Source organism: Emys orbicularis, chromosome 4 (assembly GCF_028017835.1).
Source record: "Emys orbicularis isolate rEmyOrb1 chromosome 4, rEmyOrb1.hap1, whole genome shotgun sequence".
Classification (NCBI taxonomy): Eukaryota; Metazoa; Chordata; order Testudines; family Emydidae; genus Emys; species Emys orbicularis.
The window spans coordinates 94,353,254-94,379,265 of NC_088686.1; the positions used below are offsets into that span (position 1 = coordinate 94,353,254).

At 40.9% G+C, this 26,012-nt stretch overlaps 2 protein-coding genes across 3 annotated transcripts in view; one reads left to right on the top strand and one right to left on the bottom strand.

The window, feature by feature from the left end:
* The window catches only part of IMMP1L (inner mitochondrial membrane peptidase subunit 1), a 73,383-nt gene extending 56,396 nt beyond the window's left edge, over positions 1-16,987 (bottom strand). The window contains exons 1-2 of one of the 2 annotated variants that reach the window (XM_065403755.1): positions 16,935-16,987; positions 5,092-5,194 (exon numbers count right to left, since the gene is read on the bottom strand). The gene's annotated coding sequence lies outside the window, so the exon portion shown is untranslated. Of the gene's footprint in view, positions 1-5,091; positions 5,195-5,432; positions 5,526-16,934 lie in introns of those variants that run through there. The other variant, XM_065403754.1, reaches the window with a different exon arrangement.
* Positions 16,988-17,106: 119 nt separating this feature from the next.
* ELP4 (elongator acetyltransferase complex subunit 4) overlaps positions 17,107-26,012 on the top strand; it is a 268,089-nt gene continuing 259,183 nt past the window's right edge. Inside the window, exon 1 of the mRNA XM_065403949.1 lies at positions 17,107-17,292. Within this exon, the coding sequence (XP_065260021.1) occupies positions 17,124-17,292 (169 nt within the window). The 5' untranslated portion in view covers positions 17,107-17,123. The remainder of the gene's footprint in view (positions 17,293-26,012) is intronic.

Sequence of the window (26,012 nt, forward strand, 5' to 3'; positions counted from 1 at the left end):
AGACTGTGGTGGGGAGCGGGTGTAGTGATGGAAAGGACGCTTCTAAACTCGAGGAATGACAGGCTCCTGCTCCTAGTGCGGTCCGCAGTGGTGGACTGGTTGTTTCAACGGAGCCTGCCACCCCCCCTTTTCGGGACTCTGTGTGTGGGGGCTATGTGACTTTGTGGCGGGGGAGGACGGTTACAGATCCCCTGCTGCGTGGCTCTGTCATCCAGGCTAAGGACCGCTGCATAAGATCTGTAACCGCCCTCCCCCGCCACAAACTCACATAGCCCCCCCACAGAACATGAAAACCACCTCCCAGACTGACCAGGGTGCCTAGTGACTGCAATGTGTGTGTGACATGCTGCTGAACCTGCCCCCGTGTCTGTACCCTGGTAAAGGTGACTGTTCTCTCCAATTACCAACCCCCTTTCCCCCCTTCAAACACACTCTCCTCTAAAAGAACCTGACGGAAACAGTAATTAAAATAAATGTATTTTTTATTAACAACTACACAGGTAGGGGATGACACTGGGACGGGGGCTTGGGTGAGGTGCTTTTGGAGTGAAGGAAAGGACTTATCAAAACTTTCGGAATGAGAGCCGTCTGGTACTTGAGCAGTCTGCAGGGGTGGAGTGACTGTTTTCACGTCCTCCTCATCTCCTTCCTCATCCTCCCCGTCCGCGAACATCTCAGAGGAAGCGGCCGTCGACAATACCCCATAGTCAGAGTCCACGGTCAGTGGCGGGGTAGTGGTGGCGGCCGCACCTAGAATGGAATGCAGTGCCTCGTAGAAATGGCATGTCTGGGGCTGGGATCCGGAGCGTCCGTTTGCCGCTTTGGTCTTCTGGTAGCCTTGTCTCAGGTCCTTGATTTGCACGCGGCACTGCGTTGCATCCCGGCTGTATCCTCTCTCCGTCATGGCTTTGGAGATCTTCTCGTAGCTCTTTGCATTCCGTTTTTTCGATCGCAGCTCTGAAAGCACGGACTCATCGCCCCACACAGCGATCAGATCCAAGACTTCCTGATCAGTCCATGCTGGGGCCCTCTTTCTATTCTGTGATTGCATGGTCACCTCTGCTGGAGAGCTCTGCATCGTTGCCAGTGCTGCTGAGCTCGCCACGATGTCCAAACAGGAAATGAGATTCAAACTGGCCAGACAGGAAAAGGAATTCAAATTTTCCCAGGGCTTTTCCTGTGTGGCTGGTCAGAGCATCTGAGCTCGGACTGCTGTCCAGAGCGTCAACAGAGTGGTGCACTGTGGGATAGCTCCCGGAGCAATTAGCGTCGAATTCCATCCACACCTACCCTAATTGGACATGGCCATGTCGAATTTAGCGCTACTCCCCTCGTCGGGGTGGAGTACAGAAATCGATTTAAAGAGACCTCTATGTCGAACTAAATAGCTTCGTTGTGTGGACGGGTGCAGGGTTAATTCGATTTAACGCTGCTAAATTCGACATAACCTCCTAGTGTAGACCAGGCTTAGGATATATAAAGTGCGATGGAAAGTAATACAGAAAATATAATGAAATTATATAAATCATTGGCACATCCTCACTTGGAATTCTGTGTTCAGTTCTGCTCATCTCATCACAAAAAGTATATAGCAGAAATAGACGGGGTTCAGTAAACTATTACGGGCATAGAATAACTGTCATATGGCGGGATTGAAATGACTGGTATTATTTACCTTAAGGAGGAGTTGAATAATGATGATACAAGTATATAGGGTAGATAAATAACAATTGAATTTTTTTTTTTAAATGTAAATACAGGGGTTTTTTTTAAATGCCTATTTAAAATTCAATTTGAAATTATGATAACCTAGGATAAGGCCTTAACTTCTTATAATCTATTAAAATAATAGAAATTAAAACAAAACATTAAATAGTACATGTTTGCTGACAAATTTTAAAAATATTCAGACTACTGAACTGATGGTAGTCACTGGCTAAGCACCTGAAACCAGAGTCTGTTGAAGTACGAGACCATCTTTTGACAGAAGTAGCCTCTTCTCCAGTTAGAGAATATTTTTTTTCATTTTAGTTTATTCAACGCTAAGAAACCAATTGGGAGTTGAAAAAGCAAGAAAGCTTGATTTCTTCTTCCAATCTATGAAAAAAAATAGGTGAGAGTGGATGAGATCTACTAGTTCTAAAATCCTGAAGGACATAGTGACCCAGAGACAATCACTTCATGTTTTGAAAAACTTTTTTGGTGTGTATCCATAACATTTAAATTAAACAATTAAAATGCTGGTTTTCCATCCAAATACAGCTTGTCACAAATCACAAGTAAAAAATTAATCATCTAGTAAATAAAAATTACATCCATTCACCATTTTCTAACGTGGTAAAAAATGTAAAAATTAAGACTCTGAATGTGAGTTAAGCTATATAATTGACTATATAAATGCATGTACATTAGTGTATTTTCCTGTTTAGCAAAAAACAAAAACAAAAAAAAATGCCACCACCAAATTTAATATGAAGTCTATATTTAGTTGCAAATCAATATGTTAATAGTTAACAACAAACAAGAACCAATCTTTCTTTAGGAAAACAACTAAAATATTACAAATGCAAAACAAAATTAAAATTGATTATTTAAATCAAGGTTTCCTGCTTGCCAATTTAAATCATGATGATTATTAGTGATTTAAATTAAGGCAATTTAAATCAATCCACCCTATATGTATACAAAATATTAACGGCATTGAAAAGGTAGATTAGGAGCTTCTGTTCACTCGATCTCATAATAAAAGGGGAGGGTAAAAAGAGGGAAGACTGAAAACTCATGTAGCACAAAATCAAGATGTTGAGAACAAAATGAATCAAGGAAGAAAAAGACATGAAGAGAAGAAATTCTTTAATTGGCTATACACCAATGCTAGAGCCTGGATAACAAACAAGAGGAATGGGTTCTGCTCATTTATTAGCATAAATTAGATCTATAACTGAAATCCGGTGGGATGATCTGCATGACTGGAATGTTAAAAATCAATGGTTACATCCTATATAGGAAGGATTGAATAGGCAAAAGGGGAGGAGGAGTGGTTTATGTTAAAAATGGCATTGCATGTTTCCAAGTTACTGGTAACATAGAAGGAAATGATCTGAATGCCTGTGGATCAATGTCCTAACAAAGAAAGCACAAAATGGCATATTAGTTTATGTCTGCTACAAACCACCAAATCATATTTGGGAACAGAATGCCTAGTTCCTTATGCATTTATCTCTAATGTGAAGCAGAAAAAAATCTGTGTGAGTATGTGGGACTTTTATTTGAGTGGCATAAGGCCTCATGGCGCCAGTAATAAAACATTCTTGGAATCTCTAAATATTACAGATAATAGATGCCTAAATGAAAAAATGTTGCATCCGACATGGGAGAATTCAATATTAGACCTTGTCTTGACAGATAAAGAGGAACTGATCACAGAACTCAAAATTAATGTTTGTTTAGGTACAAGTGATCATGACTTAATCACATTTATAATGTGCCAACAGAATAAAGTCCAGACCAGTAATACATATACTTGGTACTTTAAAAGGGCCAATTTCACAAAGCTGAAAACAATTATGAGCCAAATCAGCTGAAAGGAAGAATTTAATCAGAAAAATGTGAATGATAATTGTGAATTGTTTAAGAACACTTTATTAGAAGCCCCAAAAGCCACAATCACAAAATCGAGGAAGAAGGCCACGTTGGTTAAAAAACCAACCTGGTTTAGAGGGGAAGTGAAGGGAGCTATAAAATCTATAACAAATAAAAGAAAAGGGAAGCTGATAGTAATGAACATAAATCAGAAGTTAGGAAATATAGAAAATTGGTAAGGGAAGCTAAGGGATACAAAGAGAAATCTACGAACAACACAGTTAAGAACAATAAGCAGTTTTTAAAAGAATATCAGGAACAAAAAGAATCCTGACAATAGTATTGGTCCATTAGTAGATGGAGATGGTAAAATTATCAGTAATAATGCAGAAGAGTCAGAGGGTTCAATAAGTATTTCTGTTCTGTATTTGGGAAAAAACAGATGATGTACTCATATCGTATGATAACACTCTTTCCTTTCTATTAGCATCTCGGGAGGATATTAAACAGCAGCTAGTAAAGTTAGACATTTTAAAATCAGCAAGTCCGGATACCTTGTATCCAAGAGTTTTAAAAGAGCCCGCTGAGAAGCTTGCTGGACCATTAATGTAGGTTTTAATTAAGTCTTGGAACACTGGGGAAGTTCCAGAAGACTGTAAGAAAGCTAATGTTGGGCCAATATTTAAAGAGAGAAAACAGGATGACCTGGGGAATTATAGGCCTGTCAGTCTGACATCGATTCTGGGTAAGATAATGTAGCAACGGATATAGAACTCAATTAATAAAGAATTAAAGGAGAGTAATATAATATATATGGATTTATGGAAAATAGATCCTGTCAAACTAACTTGATATCTTTTTTTAATGAGATTACATATTTGGTTGATAAAGGTAATAGTGTTGCTGTAATATACTTTGACTTTGGTAAGGCATTTGGGTTGGCACCACACGACATTTTGATTAAAAAAACTAGAATATATAATTAATATGGCACACATTAAATGGATTAAAAGCTGGCTAACTGATAGGTCTCAAAACGTAATTCTAAATGAGGAATCATCATCAGATATATATTTTTCTAATGGGGTCCCACAGGGATTGATTCTTCGCCCCACACTATTTAACATTTTTATCAAGAACCTGGAAGAAAACATAAAATCATAACTGACAAAGTTTGCAGATGACAAAAAAATTGGGGGAGTAGTAAATAAGGAAGAGGACTAGTCATTGATTCAGAATGACCTGGATCTCTTAATAAACTGAGCACAAGAAAACAATATGCATATTAATATGCCTAAATGTAAATGTAAACATCTAGGAACAAAGAATGCAGGCCTCTACAGCGGGGGACTCTATCCTGGGAAGCAGTGACTCTGGAAAAAGATTTGGGGGTCGTGGTCAATAATCAGGTGAACATGAGCTCCTATGGCAATGCTGTGGCCAAAATGGCTAATGCAGTCCTTGCATGCATAAGCAAGGGAATCTTGAGGAGTAGAGAGGTTATTTTACCTCTGTAGTTGGCACTGGTGTGAGTGCTGCTGGAATACTGTGTCCAGTTCTGTCATCCACAAGTCAAGGCGTTGTTGACAAACTGCAGCAGTTCAAAGAAGAGCTATAAGAATGATTAAAGGATTAGAAAACATGCTTCACAAAGAGAAGGTTAAGGAGTGATTTTATTACAGTCTATGAGTACCTTCATGGGGCACAAATATTTAATAATGAGCTCTTCAATCTAGCAGAGAAAGGTGTAACACAGTCCAATGGTTGGAAGTTGAAGTTAGACAAATTGAGACCAGAAATAAGGCGTAAATTTTTAGCAGTGAGGGTTATTAGCCATTGGAACAATTTACCAAAGGTCGAGGTGGATTCTCCATCATGTACAGTTTTTAAATCAAGACTTGATTTTTCCTAAAAGATACACTCTAGGAATTTTTTCAAGGAAGTTCTATGGCATGTTTTATACAGGAAGTCAGATTAGATGATCACAATAGTTCCTTCTGGGCTGGAATCTATTAATAATACAAGAACAAAGGCAAATTCAATGAAAAGTTGCAAATTCAAAACTAATAAAAGGAAACACTTTTTCACACAATGCACAATTAGCCTGTGGAACATATTGTCACAATGTATCTTTGGGTTCAAGATCTTAGGATTCAAAAGGGTTTAGACATATATATGACTAACAAGAACCTCCAGAGTAAATATTAAAAAAATAATCATTATTTTCAGAAGGGATATAAAGCCTCACATAGCAGAGCTTAAACCAACCTCTAACTATTGGGGAGTAGAAGGAAACTTTTAGGAGGTATTTTACCCCATAACTCCCTGCTGTGGACTTCTTGCTCTTGTTCTGAAATATCTAGTGCTAGAAATTGTCAAAGACAGGATATTAGATTTGATGGACGACTGATCTGATCCAATATGGCAATTGCTACGTTCTCAAAAATCAGTGTCAGAATACATATGCATGTAACCATGGCAAACAATGTGCTAACACATGATTAAACTTGTAATGTGGATGAAACTTTAATACAAAAAGAGCAAGCATAGATAGAATGTAGTTTAAGTGCAAAAAGAAATCTACTAATCCTTGGGTAGGAGAATATAGGGCCCAAATGCACAGACCCTTTTTCAACAAGGGAGACATTATTTTTGTACTATAAACCACAAATGTTCTTCCAATTACGGAGAAATACCATAGGTTTTATAATTGTTACGCCACAGGTTCCTTAGTACCGCATCAGTTATATGTCTTGTTATTTAAAAAAATACTTTCAAAATGTTATAAGTATAACTTGCACACAAAGCCTTTAATAGAAACTCTTCCATCTTTTAAATGCAATTTCTTAAAATAAAATAAATGCCTGGCTACATTTTAATTTTAGCAGCATACTCCTGAGGATAGGACCATCCCTGCAGTCCTTATTCAGACTCATTTCCAACCGGCTTCTGGGTAAGGACTTCAGGATCAATCCGTATATAATTAAAGATCTGAATTGGTAAATTATAAACTATTTTTCATGTTGGTCTTGACCTTAAATACACAGTATGAAACAAAACAGCAAAATGTAAACACTAAGAATAATCAGACTTTGCCAGTGACTAAACTTTACCTCTTGATGTTTACCTAGAACATTTATTTTAAAATCTGTATAGGGAGAGCTTCTTAGCTAAGGCCTCTCAGAGGAGTTCCCTCAGAAGAAGTCAGTGGCAAAATACATTTAGTTTTTAATACATGTCCCATGCTATTAATCTGGTCAGTCTAGAGTACTCTGGAGACAATGGAAACTGTTCTGTTACTTCTATAAAATTACAATACAATACATTTTATATATATGGTTTTTAGTTAAAATTGATATAATCCCAATAAAGCAAAGTGTTTATAATATATATAAGGAAGGATATTGCAGTGATTAGGGTGTTAGCCTACAACCTGGGAAACCCAGGATGAGTTCCCTACTGTGCCAGAGATGTCCTGTGTGATCTTAGGCTCTCATTTAGTCTCTCTGTGCCTCAGTTCCCCTTCTGTAAATAGGGATAATAGTACTTCCCTACCTCACAAAAATGTTGTGAGGATAAAGATGTTAAAAGTTCTCAGATACTACCGTAACGAGGGCCAGAGAAATATTTGGGATATATGGGCCAAAAATAGCTAAAATTACGATTTTGGTAAGTCTTGTTTGAAGATAGGTTTAACAAGCCTTAATGACCTCTCACACTTGCTGGGAATTTATCTTTTAGAATGTCGAGCTTTGAAGATGCACACATTTTTTGGTATAATTAATGAAGACTGAAAAATGGATTATTACTCTTGAAAAATAAACCATCACTGGCCTAAATATCAATTCTGAAAAATCAGGAAAAATAACGACTATAATCCATGAATGTTTAGCCACTTATTCCTTTTATAATTTGAGATGGATCTTCCCATACAAAACAGGAAGTTATAGTAGATGTTGTAAACAGAATTTTATAATCACTCACTTGTTACAGTGCTCTGTGATGACAAGCACACTATAAATGGACTTGTAAAACATAAATACGATTTTTGCTCCTTTCCATATACTTTGCTATACCAATTTAATCTTGCAAAGTGCTTAGCACTCCAACCTTGATCCAGCAAAGCACTTAAGCATCTGCCTAATTTTAAGCAAATGAGTGATCTCACTGACTTTAATAAAGTCAATGGGTCCACTCACATGCATAAAGTTAAGCCTGTATGAAAGTGTTAATGGGATCATAGGCTTAGTAATCAGTGATATAGGCAACATTAAAAGCCTTCACAAGCACAGACACATCAGAATTAGGAGACACTCCATGAGATACAATAAAAGCAAAATCACCCCACAGAAAACTTTGTCAGAACAACATGGCCCAAAAGCCTCCTCACAAAGGCACTGAGGCCCCCAATTAGGAACAATACACTTAGGGACATGCTTCACTTTAAGCATGTAAATAGTCCCATTGAAGTCAAAGCTCTTAGAAAAATCTGCCTTGATTTAGTTGGTCTTATCAGTCTACATTGAAAATGAATAGGAGACTCATGAGTGCACACAAGCTCCTTCTACAATAGTTCAGAAGACAGTCATGTCTTTATAAACAATATTTTTCTTACATAGGTCCTATCTACACTGGCCAAGAAAAACATGTTAGCACCTTTCTCATGAACCATGTTTAAATATGGCTCTTGTTAGACAGAGCAACATGGTTTCCATGACCACTACAGAAGGGTCTTTGGTGTTGACCTCATGTCTAGATCAGTGGTTTTCAACCATTTTTTATTTGCGGCCCCCTACAAAATTTCAAATGGAGGTATTGGGTATGTTTTTCAAATTTTAGCTACCTCTATTGCCTTAAGAATAGTTCTTGAAAATGTAACATGTTAAGAACATGTTGGAATATCGTATTAACGTTAAAAGTCCAGTTCTTACGCTGAAGAAGTAGTTTATGCTGTTTATAATTCTGCTAACTAGAGTAAATCTCTTGTTGAGATTTACAATATGAATTATTGCCCTTTCTCTTCAATGGACAACAACTCAAACTAAACCACAACATTTACTTTAAGTAAAATGAAGCACTGTGAAATACCTGCTGGATTCTCAGGCAACTACCCCTTTATCGTGCTCTGTATCTGTCCACTCCATAGCATGCCTAGGAAGAGGAAGGGGATAGTCCACTACTCACAATTTTCTTGCCCTCAATTATAACATAAAACATAATACATTATTCATTCCAAGCAAGGGTTTACAAATCAGTACAGAACATAAATTGATTTAAAAGTGCTATATCAAGCAAAATTATGTTTATTCCTAATTTCAAATGACAGCACAAGGATTGTAAATGTGTGGTTATTTATGCCAAAGACCTGCACTTGGACTTCTGATGAGTACGACTAACTACCATTCTCTATTTATTACTCATTTCCTCCTCATCTTTTTCTTTTAAGTCATCTTTTTAACAAATATAGTGGGATACTTGAATGTGTCTAGAACCAAAACAACTTGAATGTGTCTACTCAAAAACATTTGCTCATTCACCTTCAGATGAATCTGTTCCAAACAAAGGCCTTGTCTACACTGGCAATCTGGTAAAGTAGCTTTTGGCGGTGTAACTCCTGAGGTGTACACAGTGCCAAGGCACTTAGTGCGCAGAAACTGCGCAGTTGCAGCTCTGTAAAAAAAACTACCCCAATGAGAGGCATACAGCTTTCTGCGCTGGGGCTACAGTGCCGCGGTGCCAGTGTAGACACCCTGGTCGATTACAGCGCTGTGATTGGCCTCCGGGAGGTGTTCCACAATGCCTGTTCTCGCCTCTCTGGTCATAGGTTTGAACTCTATGGCCCTGCCCTCAGGTGAGCAACCGTGAACCCCACCCCTTAAAGTCCCCTTCCTGTTTGCTCGGTGACGCGTGCAGTGGTCTCAGCGCATCTTTCCAGGTGAGTGTGCCTGCTCCACGAACCAAGCGATCCCCCGCTTGGAGCAATGCTAAGCTGCTGGTCCTCATCAGCATTTGAGGAGAGGAGGCTGTCCAATCCCAGCTGCGCTTCAGCCGTAGGAATTATAATAAATAAATAGAGATATCCTATCTCCTAGAACTGGAAGGGACCCCGAAAGGTCATCGAGTCCAGCCCCCTGCCTTCACTAGCAGGACCAAGTACTGATTTTTCCCCAGATCCCTATGTGGCCCCCTCAAGGATTGAACTCACAACCCTGGGTATAGCAGGCCAATGCTCAAACCAGTGAGCTATCCCTCCCCCCAGTTATGATGCCTACAGACAGATTTCAAGATGCATGACGAAAAGGGGCCATGACTGGGACACACTGCAGTGCAGGGTCAAAGTGAAGGAGCTGCGGAACGCCTACCACAAGGTGCGGGAGGCAAACCGCCGCTCCGGTGCTGCGCCCACGAGCGGCCGGTTCTGCAAAGAGCTGGATGCAATACTCGGAGGCGACCCCACCTCCACTGCGAAGGCCCCTGTGGATACTTCGGTGGCTTGCATGCGAGTCGAGAGTGAACCGAGCCAGGAGGAGGAAATCTTGGATGAGGATGTGGAGGGGGGAAGGTGGACCCACAGGCAGAGGATGACTTGGAGGTCAGAGATGCATGCAGCCAGGAGCTCTTCTCTACCCTGGAGGAGGCTAGCCAGTCACACCTGTCGGAGCTTGGCAAAGCGCGAACAGGAGAAGAGGCCCCTGTAAGTGGCTTTGATTTTGAGAATCACCGAAGCGAGTTGTTGGGGGCAGGAGAGTTGCAGAAAGCAGGCTTGCGTCTGTATGATGCATGTACCACCACATGCCTAGTCTGAGTGGTGGGAAAGGGTGTTGATCGACTCCCTCACTTCACAGGAATCTGCCTCAGAGATCTCCATGAAACTCTCATGGAGTTACTGGGCAATCTGCTGCCGCAGGTTCTTTGTCAGAGCTGCTTTGTTTCTTGGCCCATTAAGGGTAACTTTCCTGTGCCACTCTGCTGTCATGGGGGGAAGAGACCATTGCTGCACACAAGTGAGCCACATAAGGGCCAGGGCGGAAGCCGCAGTCTTGGAGAAGACCCTCCCTTGATTCCCTGCTCACCCTCAGTAGCGAGATATCTTCCATAATTAACACAGCCTGTGGAAAATGTGGGACAGTAATGATTATAAGGCCCCCCCCTACAGTGCTGGCTCTCCCCAGGAGTCAGGTGCCCATTGTACAGTATGGTCCTGGAACACTGATTTCCCCTGCCCCTGCGGTTACTCACCATTTTGGGGGTCTTGTGGCTCATGTGTGCTTGCCTGGGGTCAGCCAGTTAGTGACAGGTACATGAATAGTGGCTGTGTTTTAAATCATTGAATCAGTGGTCTGTGTGTTGCAAACAATACTGCTTCTGTAAAATGCTGCATTTTGGCTTCACAGAGATGACCTTGGGAGCCCAGCCTCCCTCTTTGTTATCGCCGGCTAAACAGCTGTGCAGAATTAGAAAGCGGCCGCGAAGAACTAAAGAGGACTTTCTGCGTGATGTCATGATGCACTCCGTGGCCGAAAAACAAGAATTGAAGGAGTGGCAGGACAGCCAGGAGAGGGACCAAAAGGAGAACGCAGCACATCAGAACGAAGCCACGGAGCAGCTCTTAAAAGTTATGGAGTGCCAATCAGACATGCACCAGGTGCTACTAGCACTACAAACTGAGCCGCTCTGTGCCTGCTCTCCCCTGCAGCCGCTGTCACGAAACTCTTTCCCATGCGCCCCCCAGACACCGCCAACACACTCTTATCAACCTCCTGGCTCCAGTCTGTACCCATGGCATTCCACTCCTCCACCATCACAGTCCAGCCCTGCGGACTCCTAGTACCCACTGCATTCAACACCCGTCCCTCTGCAGTTTACACCGGCTGAAGTACAGTACCTGCTACATTGTACTCCAAAGGACAAGGTTGCATATGATACATGGACATACACAAATCTTTAACTGTCCCGGGACCCCACCTCCTCTTGGAACCCTCCCTTCCCCCAATCTCCCACAGTGCTGATGTGTTTTTTTGTTTGACTCTCTCCTCCGGTTGTTTTTTAATAAAATAATTGTTTTGTTTTGAAAGCAATCTTTATTACATTAATTGAAAGCAAACAGAGTCCTACAAAGCAACAGGCAATTTTCTTAAACCTTCGCAGTGCATCGTCTGCACCAATCACGACCACCTCCTAGCATTATAAGCACTGCAGTCCCAAGCATAGCAACAAATATTAGTGGCTTTCAGCTTCAAATTGCTGCCTCAAGGTATCCCTGATCTTTATGGCCCTGCGCTGCACCCCTCTAATAGCCTTGGTCTCTGTCTCCTCAAATTCAGCCTCCAGGCACCGAGCTGCAGCAGTCCAGGCCTGAGTGAAACTTTCACCCTTCCCTTCACAAATATTATGAAGCGTACAGCACGCGGCTATAAGCATAGGAATATTGTCATCAGCCAGATCCAGCCTCCCATATAGGCAGAGCCAGTGGGCCTTTAAATGGCCAAAAGCACACTCAACAGTCATTCTGCGCTTATTCAGCCTGTTGTTGAACCACTCCTTGCTGCTGTAAAGGTGCCCCGTGTATGGCTTCCTAAGCCACTGCATTAAGGGATAGACAGAGTCTCCCAGGATCACAATGGGCATTTCGACTTCCCCTACGATGATCTTCTGGTCCAAGAAGAAAGTCCCTGCTCGCACTTCCTGAACAGACCAGTGTTCTGAAAGATGTGTGCGTCATGCACCTTTTCGGAGCAGCCTGCATTAATGTGCGTGAAATGCCCACGGTGATCCACAAGCACCTGAAGAACCACAGAGAAATACCCCTTCCGATTAACGTACTCAGTGGCTAGGAGGTCTGGTGCCAGAATTGGAATAAGCGTGCCATCTATCGCCTCTCCGCAGATAGGGAAGCCCATTTGTGCAAAGCCATCCACAGTGTCACGCACGTTGACCAGAGTCGTGGTCTTTCAGAACAGGATGCGATAAATGGCCCTGCACACTTCCGTCAACACGAGTCAATGGTCGACTTTCCCCACTCTGAACTGATTAGCGACCGATCGGTAGCAGTCTGGAGTAGCCAGCTTCCACAGTGCAATCGCCACGCGCTTCTCCAACAACGGGGCAGCTCTCATTCTCGTGTCCTTGCACCGCACGGCTGGGGCGAGCTCATCACACAGTCCCATGAATGTGGCTTTCCTCATCCGAAAGGTCTGCAGCAACTGCTCATCATTCCAGACGTGATTGACAATGTGATCCCACCACTCAGTGCTTGTTTCCCGAGCCCAAAAGCGGTGTTCCACTGTGGTCAGCACCCCCGTGAATGCCACAAGCAATCTCGTGTTGTAGCTACTACGCGTGGCGAGATCAACATCAAACTCCTCTTGCCTTTGTAGTTTAAGGAATAACTCCACCGCCACTCATGAAGCGTTAGTGAGAGCGAACAGCATATTGGTCAACAGTGCGGGATCCAGTCCTGCAGACCGAAGAGGCACAGCGTGCAGTACACAAACCGTTGAAAGATGGCGCCAAATGCAGACAGAAGCACAGAGGTTGCTGGGATGCGAAGCAATGCATCACGGGGCATTGGGACAGGACCCAGGATGCCCCGCGACCCCCTCCGCCTTCCCACAACTCTTAGTGGCAGAAGAGGAAGAGATGCTCTGTGGGATAACTGCCCAGAGTCCACCGCTCCGAATACTGCTGCAAGTGCGAACACGCTATTTCAAATATTTAAATATGTGGAATATAATTTGGAAGGAAAGTGAAGGAGGCACTGATTTCAAATATTATGTTTTAAAAATCTAAGCATATTTGAAATTTTTAGACTGAGCCTCATTCACCACTCTTTTACATCAGTTTTACATCAGCAACTCCACTGAAATTAATGGAATTGTAAAACTGAGAACAGGGTATGAATCAATCTCTGCATTTATTCTGTTCGGCAGGTTTGCCAATCCCAGACATTCACAAATTACAAGACTCCTCCACCTCCGCAAAAAAACTCACGAGACTGGCTAAGTAAACATGTTTTAAATAAAAGTCGCATTGTTTATTGCCTGCCTTTTGATTTTTTGTTTAAGCCGCCTTTAGGGGAAAGCCACCAAATCCCAACTTGTATGTAATTATCTCAGAGTCAACATTCAGACTTAAATACACACACAAAAGTGCAGCCTCCTTGTTCACTGATCACAGGGAACTCATCCTCTCCTGTCCCCGGGATATTAGCAGCCCTCCTTTCCTTCTCTCTCACCCTCCCCAGCTATACAGAAGACAGAGCTGCTGCATTCCCTCTCTTTGCATGCTCTCCCAGTCACTTATCCTAGTCTACAGTCACTTGACCGCCATATTTCCTTCCCTTTTTCCTGACAGTCTCCTATGCATTCCATTTTTTTCTGCCAGGCCAGATTCCCCTGAATCACCTCTCAATCTGCCTTCTGCTTCTCCAACGTTTCTCTGACCCCTACCCAGTTCCCTAAAACATGCCCTCTCCCTCCTGCTGTCCAAAGTCCAACTTCTATCACCTGCACATTTTCCCATCCCATGGTGACCAAGGGGGAACTGACTTCCCTCAGGGTAGTCTAGCTTAAGCCCCATTAAAACAATGTGCAAATTTATGCTGGAGCTAGTGGTATAATTTCTAGCTTGAGTACACATCATGCACTAATTTTAAGCAAGGCATCATGCTAAAAACAGAAGTGTAGTTGCAGCGGTGTGAGTAGCAGGAGGGGCTAGCTCCCTAAGAACATATCTTATGTGTCAGATGGGATCACAATGGGGGCAGCTAGCCTATCCCGTGACTTGTGGTGCTGTGGCTACACTGCTATTTTTAGCATATTAGCTTCATCAGAGCTAGCACAGGTATGTCTACTCAAGCTGGAAATTACACCTTACAGCTCCAGTGCAGACGGAGGCGGTGCTAGCCCACTGCGGGGCCCTAAGCAGGAATATTTTGGCAGCCCGCCACACACACAACACATAACAAAAGCGAATAGGGGGCCCCCTTAAGCTGCTTGGGGCCTTAAGAAACTGCTTAGTCTGCTTATGCCTAGTGCCGGTTCTGAGTGTAGACATACCCAATGAGAGATAACATCCGTTTTTGCTGGGGGCAGTCACGCTTTTCATTTACAAAAGTTAAAGCAACATGGTGACTATTTTGGATGAAGGCTAAATTTCACAAGATTGAAGGCAGAAATCAGAAATTAAAAAAATGTCATTGAAGGGGCTTAATCCCCATCACCTGCTGGGCTAGTGAATGCACCTAATTAGTCATACTTTGCACCTGGTGAGGTGAGTAGCTAATTGACTCTTAGCCAGAGGGGGTGGAGCTAAGCCATAATAAGTAGACTGAAGGAGCCAGGGCTCTCTGGCTGAGGGTTAGGTTACACAGAGACAATAGAGGTGGCAGCAGCAGAAGCAGAGTTCCATTTGAACTTTTGTCTGGATTTGTTTGATACCTTGGAAAAGATCTGAACTTAAGTGACTTGGCCGGAGGGCTGAGCAACAGAAGAGCTGGGGATAAAGATAGTGGTAACATCCCAACTGATGCCAGGGGTTGGGGGTGGGTGTTCTGAGGGTGAGTGAGCCCTGCCCCAACCATCAAACAAATATTGAGGATCATTATAAAACCAAGTGATTTGGCAATGCTGGCTTAGTGCAAATCCTGGCATTGCCCCTTCTTCCCAACAGGTGCAGAAGGAGGAGGCCTTAGATGCAGATGGCTCCGACTGCAGCAGAACCAGTGTGATTTTGCTGAGTGGGATTTTAGGATGCTAGAAGCCAAGCTTTATGTGTTTAGACTTGACAAGAGGGACAACATTTGTTCCTTTTAAAATTCTGGAGTATCAAAACTTTGTAATTTATCTTTAATGCAAATATTGTTTTAAGAGAAATTCATAAGCAAAAAAAAAAAACACCAGTATTTCCAACCCCAAACGTGCAAAAATCAAGAGTGAGAACCTGCCCCAAATTGGCTTAAACATCATGAGGGCTTTTTTAAACAATAAATCATGTTTGATTTTTTTCTAGTTTATAAAATCTTGGTGATTAAATGTGCATGTGACAATTACACATGAGAAAAATGTGGACACACAAATACGAGCCCCAGCTCTCCTTTGGGCCAGTCTTTAAATCAAAATTCACCTCACTGTCAAGGCTTCTTTCAGAAAGCACATGAGCTAAAATATACTCAATAAAATTTAGATATATATATATATATATATATATATATATAAAATGAGATTAAAATGATTATCAGAAGCCACATGGTGATACTAAACTCAGGTATTTCATGGGTTTTCTACATTCTAGAATTTGTATTATTGAGAGTCAGGTCACAGGCTAAATAGAAAACAACATATACACTACTTAAAGACGCAAAATAAAAACATGCTGTATTGTTAGCGACTAGTTCAAATATAGTAAAAACCAGTGACATATGGGAACTACACTTCTCATACTAAGACATTTTCACGTTAGCCCTAATCTTGCCATGAGCTTTATGTGGGGGTCCCCCAACCTGGATGTCACTTCAAGAGAGAGGGGATCTTAAATAGCACCATTCATCAGAGAATCTCAAAGTGTTTAATAGAAATGAAGGGAGACTGCCTACTTAAGCATCACACTTCTGATTAAATCTCCTTACCTGCTGTTAGAAGTAACATTTAATATTATTAAAAGCAAGCTTTTGTTTTGTGCATTTACTACCCTGTCATGTAGAGTTTCCGGTTTATGTTTTTTTATACAGAAACGAGAGGAGAAAAACAGTTTGTAACTGTGAAAGCACTGAGATTGGCCAGGTAATTTAAGAGCACCTGTAATACTTAAAATTTTAACATTCAATTTCAAGTCGTTGTTGGCCCCTCACATAATGAAGTCTTAGGACGCAACCCTACACTGGCACCACATGGACGGACCATCTCTAAAGTCAACATGGTTCCACACAGACACAGGGATCGGCTGGCTCCGAGCCTTGGTCAAGGTCACCAGTCAGTCGGTCAGGATTAGACTCCTGATCTCCAAGAGCCCTGGGCTGGAGCCAACCTTCCCCTCGCGCTACAGGTGCCCCGCGTCTCACGAGTCCTGGGTTTCCTCTGAGCGAGCAGCGCGCGGCGTTCAGGGGATAAGAGAACAGCTCCTCCTTCGCCCCTCTTGACGCCCGGGGTCCGTGGGGGAACCGCCAGCTCAGGACACTGCGCCGTGACACGCACCCCTAAAACCTCCTGGTCAGGGGCGACATTGGTCCAGAGGTGTCAGGGGAAGACCCCCGTGATCTCACACCCGGGGTGGGGAGCCCCCTCGATTCCGGAGCGGCTGGATAAGGGGTAAGACGCAGCCTTTCCCCGCCATCCCTCCCTCCCTCACCTACCTACCTGCCTGCCTCGCAGCTTCAGGATCTCCCCCTCCCCCACACCAGAGCTACAACGCCTGCCAACAACGCTCCTTGCTATTGGCTGGCGAGGATCCCAAACCGTCTCCCCATAGGTCGAAGCAGGCGGAGGGGGAAGGGAGCTCATCTTTCCCGGCGTCCCTTTCCTCCTGTCAACCGGGAGGAAGCTAAGATGGCGGCCTTGGCGACCGGCGGGGCGACGCCGAGTGACGGGGCTACCAGTTTCCAGCGGAAAGTTCCTGCTAGCAGCCGCTTGGCCGCAATCGCGGGCACCCGGCCCTCGGTGCGCCACGGGCAGCTGCTGCTCTCCAGTGGGCTCCCCTCCCTGGATTGTGTGCTAGGTTGGTGCAGAGCCGGGACCCGGCCTCGCAGCGCAGGATGCTGGCTGACTGTCCCCTATCCCCCACCTCCTTCTGCTGGCTGCCCCCTTCCTCCTATTCCTTGTCTGCTCCTCTTCCCTTCCTTAAACCCGCAGCTACCTCAGTGCCGCCTCCCGATTTGTGGTTGTGGGAGACTCTTTCTGCCAGTCCGACCATCCCCAAAGCCACGCTGACTTGGGGAAGGGGAGTGAGAGACTCCTCACCTGACACTCATCCTCGAGGTTCCTTATTTTTGCGGGGTATGGGGGAGATGCGCGTAAAGGTCCTTACAACCTGCTTTGTGGGGTGAGACGACTGCACCGAGCTATTTGGGCTTCGTATACGTTTATACTTCTTTTTTTTTTTCCTGGAATGGAAGGATTTGATGTGCCTGGTTTTTCCCAGTGAGACACTTGCTGTCTCACTCTTCATTTATTTCAAATCTTTATTCATTCAGATTGTCAGAGAAGGGGGTGGCTTACTGGACTAAGCCTCAAATTATGAAATAGTGCCAAATACATCCCTAGTGTAGTTGCCTTCTGTGGTGTTAGACCTTGGAAGCATTTTGGACATGAACTTGAACTGTGGGTTTGAAGCCTAGGGTCTCAGCTCAGATCTTATCTAAATTAGGGACTTGCTCTATTTTCAGCCATTGATGGCTAGCCACGGGTATAGCTGCAGTTCTATAACATTGTAGAAAAGCACTGGGTAAGAACTAAGTATAATGTATTTATTTGTGTAAATTAGTTAAACTGCTATACTGTGTGGTTTGCATCAGCACAATGTACACAGATTTCAAATGGGCAAGTTCCACCATTGAAAATAGTGGCTTTGCCTGTCTATGCTAGGCTAGGGGCTTGCACTGGTGCAGCTATCCTAATGGCTGTTTAGGTAGATCCTCAGTATAAACAAGTTTTTAAGTTTCAGGTATCACAGGCATGACTCAGCCCTTTCATCCCTGGAGGCAGATATCTGTAGTGCTAGCATTTACTATGTTTGGGCATCTACAGGTGAGGTAATAAATGATAAGATGGTATTTGCTCTGTGGAAACGATTCTTCTGCCTTGGTGTCCTAAATCTCTCTTCTGCATCCTCCCCCTCTCCTATGCTGTACATAATGTAGAGAGAGAAGAGAGAACACTTCTGCTATCTTATCAGGAATGTTGATCCATCTTAGGGAGAGAGAAACATCCTTCTTAAGGGAGACACATAGCTGCATTTCATTACTACTGTATAGTTTGTAAAGCACTTTGAGAAGAAAAGTACAATATAAATGTAAGATAACTAAACTGACCATCTTGATTCTTGTGCATGTTCTATTTTATAAAGTGGAGTTTGAAATTCCCAGCATGGTACAGCAAACATGGACAGTTACCCATGGGCTCAATCTTCTGAGCCACCATTTTCTTGCTTACATAATGATTAGTGCTGTATTTGAAAAGGTGAATTGGGGAAACTTCTTCCTACATACTCTGTACCCCATCTAAGCGATCTATTCCCTGTCTTTAAGCATTCAGTAACTTCCCAGCTTCTAGAAAAAATGAAAATGAGAACTTAGTGAGATGTTAATATTAGGTGAACTACATGAAAGCCCTTCATCCCCAGAAGGTAGCAACTACCTTTTTGAAGGAATCCAAACCATGGGTGACTGGCAGGTTTGCAAAATTCAGATTCCTTGCACTGAACCTTCACTAACCTCCTGGCCTCAAGGAACTATTTATCCTGGCTTCCTCTATATAGCTTGCAGCTGTATATATGTGATCACTTGCTAAATTGACTACAGCATGCATGAAGACCTGTGTATAGATTTTTTTCTCCCTGTTGACTACTAACAATTTCACAGATAAATAATTGACAATGTAGTGTATTGTATTTCATTGTTACTGGGACTTATAGTGTGTGTTTGTTTGGTTTTTTTAAAACTCCTTGTGGAGGTTTGCATAATAGAATGTTCTACATCTTTATTTTGCAGAAGATATTTACAATAACACCATGCACAAACTTCCTTCGTTCACAGTTGGGCTTCAAGGAAGTGTTTTGTAAGCTCCCTACCCCATGGAACAAAAGTGTGTTAAGGTTAAAGCAAGAGCCATGTTGAAAAGAGCATTTGTAATAGGTACAGATCTAGGATAGAATAGGGGCCGTTAGGGTTGTAGTGAGGCTTGTCAGTGCCTAACTACATTGTCCCCCAAACTTTGCCAACATACCTGTTAAAAGTACACTCAATACAGTTGTATATCACTACTTTAAACAACTATTCAATACTCTTTTCGCTTTAGCCAATGGGGAGCTCTGTCCTTTTTCTTCTACACTAAAAATGATCTTTTATTTTTAAAGCAGCTACTTCTGTCCTGCCCTTCATTCATGAACTTGATTTTTGAACCAAATCTGTTCCATGCAAATCCTATCCTTTGTTGTGAGAAATGTTGAATCAAGAAGTTGTTTGTGGGGTGGCTTTTTATTTGTTCGTTTTTTGTCTTTATGCTGAAGAAATTTCATAGTGTTTCACATAACATTGTTTTTCCCTCACTTTGCATATCAGTCTTCCATTTGGGTTTCTAAGACTGAGAGTTATTCATTATACTTTTTAACATGTTCAGTTCCATTCTTATAGTATGGAAGTTCCAACACAGAGACACAACATTATCCCCAGACATCACAAATAGGAGCTAGTGAAATCATGCTGGTAAAAATACACTTGTAATTACAATTACAGCCTGTATCCCAGCATTAGCACAGCAGCAAAAATAAACTGTTAAGAAGAAACCATTAAGCAAAGATAGAACTTGAAGAGGACTATATAGTAATTTAAATTGCCCTCTGTATACTTGTTGAACTGGTACTACTGCAATTTACTGTTGTAAACTATCTTTTTTTTCTTTTTCTTTAATGTTCTCTTTTCCAAAAAGAGAGGGGTAGCTAAATGCAGTAAGTTTCTGATCCAGCAAAGCACTAAGCCTGTGTCTAACTTTAAGGACACAAGTAGTTCAGTTAAAGACAGTGGGACTACTCATATCCTGAGTTAGGCACAGGCTTGAGTTAGGGAGCTGCGGCCCATAGAAATATATTTTATTACGTTTTATAAACTGTCATTGTCTTGTAGCGTATATGTCATATACTGAAAGCTTTACTGTCTCAATTGGTTCAAGCAAGATAGTATTTGTAAAACACTGAAGATGCAAATTGTTATATAAATGCTAAGTATTCGTTTTGCTGATGGTTTTTCCTAATTTTATCAACTTACTGTTCCCTTTAAGTCATACAGATTCATACTTCTAGTAGATTTCCATTTCTGGCAGTATTTTTAAATACATAATAAAGGTGTATATGCTCTAAACAGGAATATAGCATATGGTAATTCTTCTGTCTAGTCCACTCTTCAATGGAAAATCTTGTCCTCCAAAATCGTATCACCAGTATTTTCTCCTTCCAAATGCATCCTATAAGAGATACATGATTTATATTATGGTTTCAATCTTTTCTATGCAGTTCCAACAATTCTCTCTTTCTTATTCAAGCCTCAAATCTCCATGCTTTGTATGGTGGTGCAGAAAATGAACTGCTCTCAACTAGCACCATGATAACCAATACCATATGTAAAGGACTGAGTTGCCAAACTGAGGAACAAACAGATTATAAATACACAGCAGTAATAGGGCCCTTCAAAAGGATTTTGAAGGATTTTAAAATAACCTTTCTTTCTTTCCTTTTCTTTCTTTTCATTCTGTCAGCTTTTCATCTTCTCTCCAATCTATTTTACACCAATTCATGTCTTTCTCCACTTCGAGAGAGAGAAGTGTGTGGGAAAATTCCATGGTAACCATGTACTAGTTTCATATACCATATAATACAATAAAGTTATTTTAAAGTATTTATTACATTTGATACAGTAAAATGAGCCTCTGATCCTAGGAAATGCCAAGCAAGGTTGCGTTTTATGCCCTAAATACTCATACAGGTACTGTAAATCTGACATGTAAAAAGTGGTAGTATGCAAAAAATCCTTGAGACATAACTTATTAACAAAAAAATCTGATTTTGCTGACAATTTGTCAATCCAGCACCCTCTCAATACAAGTTACTGTTTTAAAAATGTGCTGCTTCTGCCATGAACACAAGAAGTGAGTTTAAAATCTAATGATGATGATGATGATGATGATAATTATCTGTGGATTTCTGAGCTTGTATCCCATTTTGTGTGTGTAACTGCTGTCTCGTAAGATCTTCGAGGCTTGAGCTGTTTGTGTATTGTATAGAGCTAAGCGCACTGCTGGTGCTAAACAAATAATATTAATGTTCTTTATAATGTTTGCATTTTAAAAAAAAGACTTTCTTTGGCCCTGCACTAAATTGTTCACTCTTCTGATTTGTGAAGAAAAACTCCCATTCAACCTACTGTTCTGTTGGCAGAAGAAGCACAGTTAACATAAGACATTAATATTCAAACTGGCATATTGAGCTGTTGGAATACTTTTTGTAGGCCCCATCTATAGTTATTTTTACTTTTGAGCAAATAAAGTGCAATAATAATCTGAGAATTCAGAATAATAAATGTTTATACTTAAAAAGATAGAATAATTCTAACAGTTGCTGACTAGCTAGGAAGTTTGTAGGTGAACAGTGTAAAATATTTGATTAAAGTTGTTTGCCATAACTAATATTAAGAAATTATATGGAAGAAGGATATTATGATGGCAAATGAGGTGAAAAATATGTCACTTCTGTGACTGCTACAGAAGTCCTGGGACTTCTGTGTAGTTGAAAGGTAAATGTATAGTATGGTAATATCCCTGCATGCAAGTACAGTGAATTTTGACTGAACAGTCTCTATGATGATGTAGTTCACCATATATTTTTGCTTGTACAGTAGTTTTAACCATAACTACAGAAGATGCAAAACTGTTAGATGGGATTTGCTCTGTTGGTTGTTACTGTTATATAACTATGCAAATAATTCTTCTGATTAGTTGTATTAGAATAAAAGGACCTTCAGTACAATTTACAATTCTCTCCCCCCCCCCCCCCCCAAGTTTCTGTTAGAATATTTGATCACTGTAAAAATCACTTTATTTTTTTTGCTTTTTGTCACTTGGAAAATCCCAATTCTGACCTTTTCCTGGCATGCAGCAGTTGGATATCCTGGGTTAATAGCTCAATTTGCTCTATTAGCACACTTAGTTAAATTTGTGTATTTCAGTAAAATTAGAAATGGACCCAACCTAATGCTGTACTATACATTCCTGAACTTTGGGAAGGATTGGATCCATGTTTAATATTTTTTCAGTTCTATAGTTCCTAACTTTTTTGTACATATACAAAATTTTCTTAATTTACAATTGCTTATTAGCATACCTTCATCATGGTGTATATCCACCAAGTATCCTGCTGTTCAGACTTCATGTTGTAACATTAATTCCACAATCATAACTAATAGATTGGACCATAAAGGAAAGAATATTGAATTAATACAGTTACTGATAGACATAAGAAGAACCACACCACTTCTTTAAAACAAAAATATCCAGAACCACTTTTTTTATTCTAAATTTTTCTGACAATGCCTTGCAACAGCAAAGGCAATGGTGTCTAAAATATTGTCATGTTGTGTCTAGCTAATATTTGAGTTATGAAAAAAGTATAGTAATGTGAAAATGAATTAACTGATTTCTCTGATATTTAGAAGTTGCCTGGTCTGGTGTTCATTTGCTGACTCTTATCAGGTTATGGAGAACAATTCTAGCAACATCAATGAGTTAAAAATGAATTAATGTAGATTGATAATAGATGCAGGACATTTTGCCTCTCCATCACCACTAAGGATGAGATAGTTAGTGACTGAAAGTTGCCCACTGATGGTTATTTGGCCTGTATGAAACAAGTTTGTGATCTTGGTCCCAGTTCCTTTTGGATGTATTCCCAACATTGCAATTGGTACTAATGTTCATAGTCACAGCTGCAAAGCTAAAGATTCCAATTCCTACTGAAATCGGCTGGAGTTGTATCAGGCACTAAATTGCCATATAGGCTGAGCTACCCCTATCCCTACAGGTGGTCCATGTAGGCCAGGGTTGACGCTCTTATCAAGAGCTTAGGAAGTAATTACCGTTGTACATGACTACCTGTTTGCTGGCGAGGGGATTTCAGTCTCTATGCCTGTTAACCTGGCCTCTTCAATGAGCTCTACATTTGCTTTTAGAAGAAGCTATAATTGTCTTATATTGGCAAATGCAAAACACCTTAGCAGACTAGTTAACAATAATAGCATGATAGAACTGCATTGACTGTATTTTTCTAACACAACCTTCTATGGTTCCTTAATAAATGCTCATAAGGAACGAGAGGAGCAAATTGAAATCTGAATTCCTTTAAATACAAATTAAAATGTTTTTCTCCCAGTATAAAACATGGAAGTCACTTTAGATTTTTTTGAGTGTGTCAGATCTTCTCTCTTTATAGATACTTTAAACTTGTTTTGAAGCTAAGGCCAGAATTCTCAAACCTGGATTCATAAAGTTAGGTTCCTAAGATGTATTAATGTGCTGAACGTCTTTCAGTTACCAGTGGAATTTCTGCTTGACTAGCCTTTTTGAAAATTGGGCTGGTTCTTGTAATACTCAAAAAGCAATTTAGGAGCTTAATTTCAGGCATGTTGATTTGAAATTTTTGGCCTAAATTTATTACTTCTAAACTTCTGGCGGAGATTTTAAATGTTGCAGCTTATTTTATTTGTACCAAACCAGAATTTAAAAAGTCCTCATGTCTGGGCTTGCGTATTTAAGTCAGTTTGACTTTTGGATGAAGTTTAAATAGCTGGGTCAATAGTTCAAAAGATATTTTCTAGGACGGGGCCTGCTTAGATATCAAACTCATTCCTAAAGCTCTCTTATCTGTTCTCTTCATCTCCTCTTAGCTATCACCTATTCACCTCAATTGTAATTATAAGTATATATCCAGGGAAAATAGGATATCCCTACACGCTTCCAACTTCTCTCCTTCCCTTTGTTTCCCCTGTAACCCCTCCCCAAATCACACCCCACATGCATACTCTTAAGATGTTAATAATGTAAACCATACTTAATTTGCACTGGAAATAGTTCATACAATGTGCATCAAACAAGTTCTTGAATACAAACAGAAAATAGTTATCAAGATCATTTTTACCATGGAGCTTTCTCTAGGAACAACTTTAAAGAGAGTATATTTCCAGCTGGTATTTATTCCATTTGTAGCTCATGTATGATACAACATCCTCGTTTTGGTTTTTTATTGATAGTGATAACTGTTAATGTACGTATTAGGAACACTTAAAAAACTTCATTATATCTGTGTGTGAGTCTGTGTAATCTGTAAGAAATCTAAAGAGAAATAAAATTGTGTAGTCAATATAATAGCTAAATTATTTAAAAACAGGAATATTTAAATAAAAATATTAGCTGATACAGAAGTTATTTATTAACTAAAATTCCTTACTGCAAAATAGTAACCATTAGGCTATGTCTAGACTTAGGGCAGCGTATAGAGTACAGACACTGCATGCTCCCCTACCCTGGGTGTAAATAGCAATGTAGATGGTGAGGCATTGCTTAGGCGAGTAAAGGCATGCCAGAATATTAGGATAAATACCCTACAACAAGGGAACTCAATAGGTGGACTGCAGGCCAAATCCAGACTGCCAGATGCTTTTGAATGGACCCTGAAATATTTGTTTTTACTTTTTATCTTTATTGTTATTGAGTTATTTTCTCTGGAGTCTGGACCTTGACTGTACCTTGATCAAGAAATTTGGATCTTGACAAAAAATAATTGACTACCCACCTGCCCTACAGAAGCTCTCTACGCACTGAAGCAGTGGCTCCCACATCTACATTGCTATTTTTAGCAATGTAGCATCCTGCTGCTGGTGAAAGGCTCCAGAAGCGGGGAAAGGCTTTGGCAGCAGGGAGGCAGCAGAGAGAGGCTCCTGCAGCAAGGAGCTGCTGGAGTCTTTCCTTGCTGCCTCGCGCACCATACATAGCCTTTCTCTGTCATGAGCAGCTACGTATGGCAGTATGGATGCAGCCTGCCCTTAACTTCAGCTTGTAGCTATATATACCCTATGTGCTGCCACGAGTGTAGACAAAGCCTCAGTTGCCCTATTTCCACAGAATGTCATTCAGTAAAACATACAGAACTGTTTGTAATACTAAATGTATTTTAAAAATGTTTTATCACTTCATACAGGTAGGATAGCCTTGTTTGCTGCAGTAAATATTTTAGTTTATAGTTGGCATGTTGTACAGCTGGGACAGACATGGGCCCACTTTCATATTTGCCTGCTTCATGAAAATGTGTAAAATTTTTAAGATTTCTTTCATAATGAGCTGTCTATTCTCTGCCATTATAGTAGTGGTTTCTCAAACAACTTTTTCCCTTTACTGTCCTCCTTCCACTTCAGTTCTGTTAAGGATAGTTAACACTCTTCTTTATTTTTAAGATAATTACTTATTTTAGGAGAGTGGCCACTTATACTTGTCTTGCAAGTTCTACTTGTCCTGTGTAAAGAATTTTTTTTTATATAAATATACGCAAAATAGTAGGTTTTTCTTTCATTAAAAGGATGGGTGTGGAGGCTTATGTTTGGGCTGGTAAATGTTATGATCACTTTTTAAAACTGACTGATGGAATTACATCATTGATATTATGAATTCTAAGTGGGGATCAAA